Here is a 13869-nt window from a genome sequence, read left to right as displayed (position 1 = left end):
ACTGTCACTCAAAAAGGTGTTACTTCAGGTCCGAAGTGCCGTCATGCACAAGCTTAATATAGAAGGTGCAGTTACACATATGACCTGGGGTGGCAGTAGTGAGTATAAAATGGCTATCTTGCATCTAGCCCCTTTAACTTTACACAGTCGTGATAAAAACGGCAGCGCTGAGATTTATTGCCTTGTTCTTGCAGTAACTAAAGCCTACAAAAATCAGCAGATTGCTTGGCCTTTGGAGTGATTGAATCCTGCGGTGGAGCGGTGCATGCTGTGGCAGATAAGACAGGAAGAAGCTCATCGGTGTCATTAGTCTTACAGATATTATCAATAATGATGACTACATGAGAGGATTAGTGGCTGCTTCATGGATTTGTGTGCGGCCTGCCTCAGCAGAGAGGAAGTGTGATCATACGAAAACAGGCTGAAAGCCTATCTGCATTTGTTTCTCTATTTAAAAGGCCCACACTGATACCCTACAGGTCCAAATAAATGGGGATAGTATTGAACAGATGCAAGAGAGATTTTTTTTGGACATACATTTCACTTTAATAAGCAAATGCTGGACTCTGGAGTGTACGCAAATGTGTTTGAATTCAATGATCGACTCCCATCTTTCCTATGGAGCCTCAGTCTGGTCCCAGACTGCGTTTTTGCTGCTATTTTCGACTCTTTTTTCAAGAAGCCTTTAGATTTGGGTAATGCCTGGATAATAACTGGGGAAAATATACTTGGTTATGGTTAAGAGCTTAAACCAATAGAAAGTCTCTACAATCAGGCCCTAAAGTTTTAAGTAGCAGAATAGATTTGTATTGCCATTGTTTGTGAAGAGGTTCTTATTTTCTTTGGTGCAACATGCATCATTTAGCATGAAACTTTGTAGAGATAAATAACAATAAAGTAATAAACTAGTTAAAAAAGAAATCAGATTAAACCACTGTAATATTTTTTCAAAATACAGTTTTTACTTATTCGTTTACAAATTTCATTCATTTGAACATAGTGAAACTGATTATGACGTGTCTCAATGGACTGGCCCCGGAGCCTTTCGCCGGGGTTCCATGTAACACGCTTCTTTTCCGCTTCACATGTATCTACTCTACTCAGTACACGCAAGAGTTTCCACTATAAAGGACTGCAGTTGTCGTATACACATTACTGAAGGAAAAACAGAACGGCGATGGAGCGTTTTGTGAGCCGCGATGAGAACAATGTGGACAAAAGCTGCCATTTGGTAGAGTTTATGGAATTTTTCAGAGGATTATTCAGAGGATACAAGACAAATAGTACTGCAAGAAAGAAGCAGCTAGAAGACGAGCTATGAAGGTGAGCTACATGCTAATGTTATCCTTACAGCAGTTAATTTGTGCAAATAGTGGCAAAATGCTATCATCGGCAAAATGAACTGTTTCAATAGTGGAATGATGTTTGTGCCCGCCCTTTCACTCATATTAGTTTACATAGGACTGGATAAGTCAAGAGAAAATCAGTTTTTAGGGTGAGCAGAGAAACATTTTACACTTTACGCTCTACAGAAGTGTCAATACAAAGGAAGTGCCGAGACAAGGCAAAAAGACCTATATAACAATGGTTAAATAAGATGATAAGGGAGAGAGGGAGAGTTAGAGCGAAAGGGATGGTGAGGAGAGAAGCAAGAGGGAGAGAGAGAGCAAGAGGGGAGAGTGAGAGAGAGCGAGAGGAGAGAGAGAGAGAGAGAAAAAGAGCGCAAGGGAGATATATATATATATATATATATATATATATATATATATATATATATATATATATATATATATATATATATCCAAAGGTCTTCCAGATACAGACGGACAGAATGGTAATGGCGAACCAACCGGACATTGTGGTGGTGGACAAAGAGCAGAGGAAAGCCGTTGTGGTCGACATACCAATAACAAGCGACTTCAACATCAGGAAAAAGGAACACGAGAAACTAGAGAAATACCAGGGGCTCAGAGAAGAGCTGGAGAAAACCTGGAGGGTGAAGTGGTTGTTGAGGCTCTCAGGGCAGTGACCCCCAAACTGGAGGAGTGGCTCCAGCAGATCCCAGGAAATACATCAGACATCTCGGTCCAGAAAAGTGCAGTTCTAGGAACAGCAAAGACACTGCACAGAACCCTCAAGCTCCCAGGCCTCTGGTAGAGGACCCGAGCTTGAAGGAAAAAGAGACCACCCGCGGAGGGTGAGGAAGAGTTTTTTTTTTTTATATACACACACACGCACACACACACACACACACAGACACACACACACGCACACACACAAACACGCAAACAAACACACACACACACGCACACACTGTGGGTTGCATAAGTTTCCTGATAATTTCTGAATGATCACATGTTGACCCAACGGCTAAACAGAGTGTAATCTAATGTCAGTTCAAATACAGCTGCTCTGTGATGATCTCAGAGGTCTGTTAAGAGACTATTGGGGAGCAGAAGCATCATGAAGTCCAAGAACACACCAGACAGATCCGGGATCAAGTTATTGAGAAGTACACTGCTCACAAAAACTTAGGGCACACTCAAAAAACACAATGTAACTCCAAGTCAGTCAAATTTCTGGGATATCAGACTGTCCAGTTAGGAAGCCACGCTTATTGTGAATCAGTTTCACTTGGTGTTGTGGAAATTAAACAGACAACAGGTGGAAATGAGAGGCAATTAGCAAGATCACTCCAAAAGAGGAATGGTTTTGCAGGTGGTGACCACAGACCATTTCCCTGTCTTCATCCTTTGTACCGTATTTTTGGAACACTTTTGCATTTGTCCAGTGTTCTCACCACTAGAGGTATCATGAGGAGCATCTACAACCCACAGAAGCTGCTCAGGGAGTGATGCTCATCCAAAATGGCACAATGTCCACAAGTTGGGCCGGTGCTTACTGCCCAACACCGTGCAGCCCGATTGGCATTTGCCCGAGAACACAGCGATTGGCAGATTGGCCAATGGTGCCCTGTGCTCTTCACGGATGAGAGCAGGTTCACCCTGAGCACATGTGACAGACGTGACAGAGTCTGGAGACACCCTGGAGAACGTTCTGCTGCTGCAACATCATCCAGCATGACCGGTTTGGTGGTGGGTCAGTGATGGTCTGGGGAGGCATTTCATTGGAGGGCCGCACAGCCCTCCATGTGCGAGCCAGAGGTTCCCTGACTGGCATTGGGGACCGGGATGAGATCCTCAGACCTATTGTAAGACCATATGCTGGTGCTGTGGGCCCTGGGTTCCTTCTGATGCCTGATAATGCCAGGCCACATGTGGCAAGAGTGTGTCAGGAGTTCCTGCATGATGAAGGTATTGATGTTATGGACTGGCCTGCCCGTTCCCCAGACTTAAATCCAATAGAGCACATCTGGGACATCATGTCTCGGTCCATCCATCAACGCCACGTCGCACCACAGACTGTCCAGGAGCTGACTGATGCTCTAATCCAGGTCTGGGAGGAGATCCCTCAGGAGGACATCCGTGGTCTCATCAGGAGCATGCCCAGGCGTTGTAGGGAGTGCATTCACGTGGAGGCCACACACACTACTGAGGATGATACAGACTCGTTTGGAGGAATTTCTACAGAATTTGGATCAACCAGTGACCTGAGTTGTCACTTTGATTTTGACTATAATTTTGGATCCAGACCTCCGGGGGCTGAGAATTTGATTTCCATTTATCATTCTTATGTTATTTTGTTCTCAACACATTGCCCTACACTATGAATAAAGATTTTCACCCGAAAAATCGAATTGATTGACATTTAGGATGTGTTTTTTGAGTGTGCCCTAAGTTTTTGTGAGCAGTGTATAAAGCTGGGTTAGGTTACAAAAAGATTTACAAAGCTTTGAACATCTCTCAAAGTACAGTTAAATACACCATCCAGGAATGGAAAGAGTCTGGCATCACTGCAAACCTACCGAGACCCGGCCGTCCTCAACTTACTGACCGAACAAGGACAGCACTGACCAGAACTGTTACCAAGAAGTCTATGATGACCCTGGATGAACTGCAGAGAGCTACAGCTCAGGTGGGGGAAACTGTCCACAGAACAACTATTAGTCACTGCACAAATCTGCCCTTGATAGAAGAGTTGCTGGAAGAGTTGCTAGAAACAGCCTTTGCCAGATCTGCATTTTCAGTGAGAGGAGCCGATCTGTGGAGCTGTTTACTGTTGGATCCTTGACAGGATTTGGCATCTTCAAAAGACATGGAAAATTATGGATGTGCAGCAGCAGCAGCAGCAGCAGCATTGTACTCATGTTGAGTACAACACTATAGTTCTGTTCTGTAAAGGTCATTGTCCTCGCATCCATTTTTAATGTACTTTTCAACTATTTATAAAAGCTGCAAATGAGCTTCTGCTATAAGCACTGGTCATGCACACATCAGACTTCTGTTACAGCTTTTGTATCTAACCCCATCAAATAAACCAAGTGAATAACAAACTAGCTCGAACACATTTATGTACAGCATTAGCTACTTTGATTTTTACACAATAACCACAAAAGCAAAGCGTGGCTCACTTTACGGCCACTCTGTCCTACATGCACAGCATTTCAAGTGCAAAAACAGTCCGCTGACACCTTGGATCATTTCAGTGAAAAGCATGTGCCCATGGGTCTCAGGCCGTTACCATCATTAGCCTGATCCACAGCCACATGACTATACACATACTCTATAATGTTAGTCAGCGCTCTCCATGGTTAATGTGGGACTCATTTAGTTCAGTGGCAGCATTCTGCTCTGATCAATGGCTAAGTCTTTAATTCGGCCCCTATACAATCAACGCTGTCCGATAGCAGCTCAATTGAACTTTTCACCGCAGACAATTCCTAATGGAGCAAGAAATGCAGGGTGTAATGAGCAGCTTCCGGAGTTTCAGAGAGACGAGGATTCAGAGAGTTTTACGGCTTCTGTTTCTGAAGCACAACACAGAGAGGAGCTCCAACAGTGAAGATCCAAGTGGCTTTAAATCACCGCCTGACAGTGATTTGCTAAACCATGTAACCATGTTAACAAAGCTCGTCTGACTGGAGAGTGCTATCCCCGAGAGCAGGAGCTGATCCCAAATGCACAAAAAGAGACAGATCTTTTTTTAATTCAATTTTACACAGATTTACCTAGAGCGAACTCAAGAATCAGCACAACGGCAGCAGGCGACACAAGCAAAAGCTTTTAGCTCCAATAATGAGTTTCTTGTTACAAAAGAAAGCAATTAGAGTGGCAGCCATGCAGAATACCTCGCTCCACTTTTTATTCAACTACATTATCACTACATTACACATCTAACATGCGATCAATAAAAGGCACTTTTACTGATTTAAATCATCCAAAATTGAACTTTTTTTTTTTTAAATTATATTTCTCACATCCTTGATTGTGGAACGGGGGAGCGCATGGACTAATCTTTCCGCTTTGAGAACGAGTTTGTGAATCAAATATTGTGCCACCACTAATAAAAAAGGCTGCACCTGCCTGACAGATCCTTTTACGTGCATTTAGCTTTGACTTTAGTGCAAAGCCGCTCGTCACGAACGCCACATCACTGATCTAAACACAGCAGTGGTGTTGAACAAGGCCCACACGCACATGTTTCCTCACTGCAAACAAGAGATGTTTCAATCAAGAGAACCCAGGTACACTCTCAGAGGAACTGGGATTTTCCAAAAACCTGAGGGCGAGGACTAAAACAAAGAGGACGGGCATCACTCAAAGGGATCGATCTAAGGAACAACTTAAGAAAATCTACAAATTAAATACTATGGAAAAGTATAGAACACTGTTTGTGCCAAATCTGTGTTCAAATTGTTCTATGGACCCCCTCGAAAATGAGATGCTACATTAATAAACAACACATGAATGACAGAAAAGAAAATGAGATTAAATTAAAAGTGAATGGCAGACCTTTTCTCATGTATATTCCGATTCTTAAAGCCATTGGTATCATGAGTAACTATATTATGTGCTGTATTTGGACACAGTGTCACAGCTGTACATGAGGTTGGGCAGAATAAGTCTTGACTTCAGCCTAAACCCTTTCAGAAAATGTGTGACATGTGTTCATAATGACTGAAGAAATAAACTACTACTATGATTTTGAACAAGTAGACACTTTTCCCCCCATTTGCCCCACCAAATTTGAATCAAATAAATGTTTCTCAGAGTATGTAAAATCATAGCGCAATTATGGAAAGTTTGGGGGGAAAAGGTGTTTTTTGGCAAGCGTCTTCGTTTGGGGTCAATAATTTATTGATGTGCATTTTTTTGGCTAAGATATTGTATGTTTTCTTCTGCACAGGATAGAGTTTGAGCGAGAACTGTCTTTGTGGTATGTTTGTAATGCAGTTCCTACTGTCTTTTCCTTGTAAAGGTGTGAATAAAGTGTGTATGTTTTTGTTACACAGCCCTGGTGGTTCAGTGCAGAATCAATTGTATGAACTTCCCATCATTGGGCTTGAGGAAGCCGTCATGGACTGCAGTTATAGTAGACTTGGTGAGTACTAAATGTCTGTAGTGTTTTTAAAACAGTCATGAGCAGGATGTAATGTAATATAATGTAGGTGCATTTGTAATACTTCTGCATATATAGTTTGCCCACGCGGACAAGATGTGGATGTGGAACAGCCATAACCTCTTCAAATAATAAACATGAGAATGGTGCAACTTCTACTATGGGATACATCATTGCTACTGCATACCAGCTGTAAGGGAGTTTTGGACAGAGAAGTGGCCTGCCATTATAAACCCATTACAGACTAAAAACAGTGTTGTTGGCCTTGGTAAGTTATAAACTGCAGATATTTGCAAATTCTCTAATAACTGACATGCATCTGTGTTTCTATTTTAGAGAAGACTACAGTTACATCCCTGACCTGCAAACAAAAATTCTACGAATACGACTTCAGTCTGCAGGACTCCCCCAAGAAAACGAAGCTTCAGAACATATGACCCCTGTCTGCCATTGTGCCCCCTCCTATAGCTGATCTGGTGCAGTCACGTGTCCACAGGGGGCAGGTATGTTCGTTTTTCATTGTTTTACAATGCATGTCTGTTATCTGTTCCATGAAAACATATTTGTTCTAATTGCTAAAAATCATGTTTTATGTTTCTAGATGCCATCAGCTCCCTGAACAAACTCCAAGTGAAACATAAGCAGTGCAGATATATTTATTTTTACAAACATGGAACAACATATTTACAATAAAGCCTTTTCTTCCCTAATTCGTGGACATATTTTCTCATGTGCTCACAGCTTGTTTATTGCCTGAATGGTGCTTCTTTACAGTCAACATAAATGCCAAAAGGGTCAGGGTCATTTTCTGTCCTCACTGATCAATCTTGCTCATGATTGCACCTGCCACGAGTACTTCTGCCTCCCCCCTTGGTCTTCCTCGTGGTCTCCCCGTCTGCTCTGCCCCTTCCACTGCTGCCACTTCTCTCCACAAGAACATCAAAAGGACCCGAGCTGGAATTCTAAAGGGAAAAAAATATTTGTTATTGTGATAACATACATGCTGTATTCTACACATTGCAGGAAAGAAATACAATGATAAAGGGTGCTTATTTTACTTCCCTCATATTGTACAGCAGGCTGACTTTTTCCAAAACAAATAACTGTATTCGTCTACATCAAGTTTGCTTCTGAACTGCATAACTACCGGCCCATGCACTTTCTATTTCCCAGCTAATATGATCTTGTACTGTGTGAATTAATTCCATGTTATGTGTATAGGGAGCCTTTTTTTCTCTTCTAAATGTATACTTTTGGCCGCTACATACCCTGCCCTGGTACAGTAGTTGAAAAGTATTAGCACATTTCACAGGAAATGTATATCAAATTACTGTCTAATAAGAATATATTGCTGTGGGAATATGCTACTAAGCAGATCAATAAAACAAGCTAAACCCCCACAAATCTTCGGAGGATCAGGCTGTTTTAGCTCAGATGGTAGCGTTATATTTCAGTCTACTTTGTTGACCAACTAATAAGGTATTTGGTGTGTCACTGAATATTATTTTTTCGCTTATACAAAGTAATAATTTATATTATTCATGAATGCATTACCATTATAATCCAATCATCAGTGAACACACAAAACGGGTAGAAATGGGATTATTATTTTTATTTTTTTACCTTTCTCCTACCCCCGTTTTTCCTCTCAAACATCAATGTTGTTTTACTGAAATGCAAAATCCTTTCACATAATTCAAAATAACTTATAACTTTCTTACCTCTGAAGACATTACGACTCTCAACAAAAGATTTGTGCAATCACGAATGACGCTCCTTTGGTTCTGATCGGCTCGTGCTCGTGCAAGCGTGCGTGTGGTCCAGGAGCGTGCACAACTCTGAGTGCAGTTCTGCTTTTCGCCAAAGGGGGCATAGTTCTGCGAAAACTCAGAGACTTGCGTTTAGCACCTTTAACTTAACCTGATTGTAATATCGCATTATCTTCTTTTGTAGGGCGCATTGAGTTGCCTTGTGTAAAAAATGCGCAGAATAAATAATAATAATGTAAGTGGGTGAAAAATCTCCTGCACTGACATTTTATTTACAAGTGCTGCTACAATGTTTTCGGCAACTAGGCAAAATGCACCTTTCTGATAAAAGTGATGAATTACGTAATAAATAATAGTGCTATACATAAAAAAAAACATCCAAAACAATTTGTCAGAACACAGAGCTATCCCCTCAGCTCTGACCAAAGCATATTCCACTTATGTCTCAAAGTGGCGCAGTGATATGCCGCAGTCATGTGTATCCCGCTGTGGCTTTGTCCCTTCTGCACATGGCTCTGAGGAGCTCAATCAGGTCACCTGATGATCGAGGGCCCTCCTCCCTGGATAACCAGCTCTTGGCTGTTTCAGGTAATTTCCATCACCACCACGACTGATTAAGCACATAATTCACCTGTGACTCATTCTGAACCAACGCATGTCGACAGCAGCGTGGGATCAACAAGCCTTTCAATGTCATTATACCCACTGATTATCCATAACGGTTTTGGACTGTTCCTCAGACCTCTGCCATACATACATCTGCGCTGTTTAAAGCAGGAAGAGGGAAGGACATACTATGTTTTCTAAGGCTATTCCCTTTTACAGTGATGGAAAGAGAAGAAAACTTAAATAAATTGAGAGATGGCCATTTTAAACTTTCACTCTAGATTATATAAAAAGTTCTTTAATTTTGTGTTTTCAAAAAACATTTCGAGCATCCAAATGGCCAATATTTTCTGCGACAAACAGCCAGTTTTAAATGTGTGTTTTTGTTGATACATTAGATTTATTCGTTAAAGTGCCTGTAAGCATGGGCGTCGGACTGGGGGGGTTAAGGGTACTGAGTACCCAGGGCCCAGAGCAGGGTATGGGCCCTCAAAAATGCAGCAAAAAGCGTTCTGTATTGTACTCTCTAAGTTTCCTCATAATTGATACTATAAGAACTGAACATAACCGGGCTAAAATATAATGGTTGCTACACAGAATTTTGCACAAACAATAATGATGGAAAAAATGACACCCCTTTAAAAATGTGCCAAATGGTTCAGCCCACACACCAGCGTTCAGCACAATGGGCGCTGGCTGCTCTGCTTTATGACCACGACACTGCCGCCATTGCTCCGCCATTGCTGTAGTACCTCCATATCGCCACTAGGCCCCCATTGAAAAGCATTGGAGTTTAGACACCTTAAAAACAACTTTAACGCCTGGTTTCAATTTTTTCAAACCTAGACTAGGCTAGATATTCCTCCTGAGATAACACTGGGTTAGTCACAATATATGAAACCAGGCTGTTTTTTTAAAAAAGAAATCTCGTACTTAATGAGGTTCGGACTGTTAGCATTGGAGCAGCGCGAGCTACACGTCACGCAAGGGCCGAGTCTACGGTGAAAATCCCGCCTGTATGTCCTTTTTAGGAACATGCTTCGTTAGAGCTGGGGAGGGGGAGTCTGTAAATCCGCCATGAATTCCCCCACGACCGTGGTCATTATGGTAAACGGGGAGGAGTGAGCAGAAGACGTCCATTATTTTTTACAGTCTATGGTTCAGCACCGCGCGCTTAAACTCTGCAGTGACTTTGATGAGGTGAGCTCTGCAATGCACTGACACAGAGTCAGGAAAGACAGATCTAAGTCTTGCCTCGCTCTAATGTTCTTTTATTTAACACTAGCCTGTTCTAGCGGACCTTAGAGGCAACTTTCTTGTCATAAATGACAGTTAAACATGAGGTGAGGCGAGTCCTGCCTCTGCCTGCGCTGAGGATGGTGCAGAGTCAGAGCCAGAGCTCCTTCTCTCCTCGTTTTAACCTCTAAAGTTTCTCTTTCCTCATATTTATTATAATTGACGGCCACCAGCCCACAGTGACCAAAGCCACAGGTCCCGCACGCTATTTTCTCCGAATTCATTATGCTAATTAGCTACGTGCATTTGGATTCACGCATTATAAATGCGCAGCTTTGGAGACGCGTCAACGTGGTTCTAGTGAGACAGTGGAGCTCGTGCCATTTACCCTATTCCAGCGGAACTTTTAACAACAAGAATTTACTGACAATAGGTTTCAAATATGGTGAGAGACTAAATCAGACTGAAGCCCTTGAGTTTTTTGTTCAGGCCAGTGGGCCACAGAGACAACATATAGCATTTTAATGCCTTTTTTAAAGTCACAAATGTGTTATTCTCAGCACAAATATCCCATGTCCCTGGTGCAGTCCTCCTGTTTAATGTAATATAATAATTATTATTATGCTCTACCTAAAACTAGCCAGTTCAATTGGCCCAATGAAAGTAGAATATTCCACCCAAATTTAAACATCTATATCACTACAGGATTAAAGGTTATTCAATTTCTGTAGCTGAATCCAAATCAGATGCAATTTCAAGTCAAACATTGACGTGAAACAAACAAACCAAAGTACCCATTGGATTGGATATATGTTTGTATATTAAGCACTTTTTTGGCCAACCCATTTTTTCACTTAGTTAAGGTATAATAAAGTATTAATAGAACATACATTAACTGCACTGTCAAACCACTGACAATACAGTGCAGTTAATGTAGAACATACATTAACTGCACTGTCAAACCACTGTTATGTGGTCAAAGAACATAGAATAAGAAATGTGAATTTCATATGGGAGGGTCCACCAAGATAGTTTGGACCCAGGGCCCAGAATTCGGTGCTACTCCCCTGCCTGTAAGTCTGCAAAGTAAGGAGAAGGAGTGAAGTTTAAAGTTCTTATTCTACAATCAAGGCATCTGGTAACTGATACATTTCCTACCTCCCACTTAGAAAAGTGCCTTGGAGCCGCTCAAACTGGTAATTACACCTTGTGAACTCAGAAACCTCAAGACTGCAACAAGTTCAAAGGCGAGATGAAGACAGTGACGGCGCCCCCCCCCCCAGGAGGCAAAGCTTAAACTGTTACAAAACCACTGCACCAGTGAAGTGAACACTACTCTCGGTCACAGCTTTTAACGTTATGTTGCATGTTTTTAATTATATCTGGTTTGGAGAGACATTCATGTAACGTTAGCATCGTATGAGCTAACTGTTGTAGCATTAGCTGTTTTATTACATATGAGTTTAATCACCTGGAACGCGCTGGCTGTGTCCGAATGTCCACCGAATGTAAGCTCAGGTAAGAACATATCTCAGTCTGGAAAAACAGTGGCCTCTTCCTTTATGGGTTTTTACCTGAACCGCTCACTCAGACCATATGCTGGTCCAGCGCTGTAATAACATGTTACCTGTATGGCTCTAATTTAAAAAAATAAGGCTGTTTGAATTTTACCAACACAATAAATTATTCTGTATTTCAATTATTATCTTATTTGTGTTTAAACGTTAACGCACCATCTATGGCTATGTAGGCTAATGTAATGTGGGAAAATGTTGTATTTTTTCCAACAAACCTAAAGGCACTATGTCATCAGTCCAATAACTTCCCAAATAATAAGCTACAACGTGCAAATGAATGTGCATCAATCACACTGCCGTCTTTAGCCTACTCAAAAACAGAGCGACAAAAAAATCGCTCGAGAAGTTCCTGTTTTTACAGTTCACCGCGCTTTGCACCTGTCTATAAAGGATCGCATGATATCATCAAGCCAAGTCTAGTAGTAACCAAATACTAGCATTATTTGAAATGTTTCCAGTCGCTTACATCTGTGCGCCTTCAGTCCCTCGAAGGACACGGGCTCCTCGTCGTCGTAGTACTCGTACTGCCACACGTAGTCACTGCGATGCGCGTTGGTCTGGCTCCCGTTGGTGAAATAAGTCATCTCCAAAAAAAAAGCGATTGGCCCAAAAGCGATTTTACGGTGAACGATCAGCAGTTAACACGGCACGAATCCATCACTCTGTCCGCGCGTAAAGTTCCTTGCGCAGTGTCCGGCGACGTGCTTCCTTTGCGTCTCCAAGAGTAAGTAGATATTTACCAACAGATCCATGAATGCGACCGGCGTGGTGCTTGGTTTGTGGATCCGAGCGTTACAACGGGAGGGAATCCCATGGTTCTGCGTTACGCACGAACTAATGTCTCCGTGGTTGGTTCGCGGAGCTTTTGTTTAGTGCGCATCAGACGTGAGCGCTCTGTGGGCTCGGACTCAGCTGCGGTGCGTTTTAGAGCGAGAGATAGAGAGAGAGAGAAAGGGAGGTTAGAGAGAGGACGAGAGAGAGAGAAGAGAAGGGGGGTAGAGAGAGGGAGAGAGAGAGAGAGGGAAAGTTAGAGTGAGGGGATGGAGAGAGAGAGAGAACTACCGTACTCTAGGCTGGCGTTCTACAAAGTGCACCCCAGATGTAGATGTTATTGGGCCGAAATTATGTCCCAGCGCCAGCCTGACTTTGAAGGTCAGGATTGTCTGCAGCCTCCAGTTTAGCGGTTAGTGATGATGACACACATGCATTCAGTTTGGGTGCGCACATACACCCATGACACGCACCACGGAGCTTAATATTAAGAAATGTAGAACTTGGACCATCACTTTACGATGCTTATTGTCAGATTTATGCACCGCGGCATTTTAAAAATAAAACAATGGAAAAATAGCGCTATTTGCACTTTATGTTCACTCGTGAATATTTAATTAGATAATTAAGGTGTTTTGAAACTTAAGCAACCCGTAGCCTATTTGAGTCATTCCAGCGGCCGCTTGAAAAAAAAAAAAAAAAGTTTAGTACTTTCTCTATGGTCTATATTCTTCCAACCTACCACTGTTACTATGAAGTTAGTTACTGTTTAGAACAGGCACCCTGAGTGACGGTAACATCAGTAAAAAGGCCTTCAGTCTGTCACAGAGCGACAGGTGAAGAAAGAAGTCATGGAGATTCTGCTGTAAGCCTTGGTCACAACCGGACGTGTGACTTTTTGGCCGTGCGATTTTTGGCGTCTTTTAAAATTGCTGCGTTTATTTTTTGTTTGTGGAGAACATAGTTGTGGTGTCACACCCAACGCACAATGTTGGGTACTCGGACATACGGCTGTCGATTCATTCGTACAGCCAACACACATAAGTCATGAGACTAACATACAATAAACGTACTGACCATAGATACAGACAGCATCTCTGGAAACACCCATATATGGTGTCTCCAATTTGGTTTCTCCAATTATTCAAAAACTACTTTAACAAATGCTGAATTACCAATATAGTTTTCTACTCAATAAAAATACAAAGACATGGGGAGGAGCAAAATGGCTCAAGAGCCCATAATTACATAAATAATGGAGAATGCTAACATAATGCTTCATGTTCACGTCATGCTACATGCTAATGCTAGCTAGCAATAGCTCCAACTGCCGCTTTTTTTCGCTTCTACTAAACAATCTGTTGGGGAAAAAAACATCCATATGGACCCAA

At 42.1% G+C, this 13869-nt stretch overlaps 2 protein-coding genes across 2 annotated transcripts in view; both read right to left on the bottom strand.

Moving 5' to 3' along the window:
- The window catches only part of LOC306975332 (melanocortin-2 receptor accessory protein 2A-like), a 42671-nt gene extending 30105 nt beyond the window's left edge, over positions 1-12566 (bottom strand). Inside the window, exon 1 of the mRNA XM_079572852.1 lies at positions 12174-12566. Within this exon, the coding sequence (XP_079428978.1) occupies positions 12174-12291 (118 nt within the window). The 5' untranslated portion in view covers positions 12292-12566. The remainder of the gene's footprint in view (positions 1-12173) is intronic.
- Positions 1-13869, bottom strand: part of LOC306975203 (beta/gamma crystallin domain-containing protein 1-like) — a 282258-nt gene that overhangs the window by 234678 nt on the left and 33711 nt on the right. The window lies entirely within an intron of this gene.

Source organism: Gobius niger (assembly GCF_951799975.1).
Source record: "Gobius niger genome assembly, chromosome: 15".
NCBI classification, from domain to species: domain Eukaryota; kingdom Metazoa; phylum Chordata; class Actinopteri; order Gobiiformes; family Gobiidae; genus Gobius; species Gobius niger.
The sequence above is the reverse complement of the archived record's forward strand: the minus strand, read 5'-3'. Positions and strand labels throughout refer to the sequence as shown.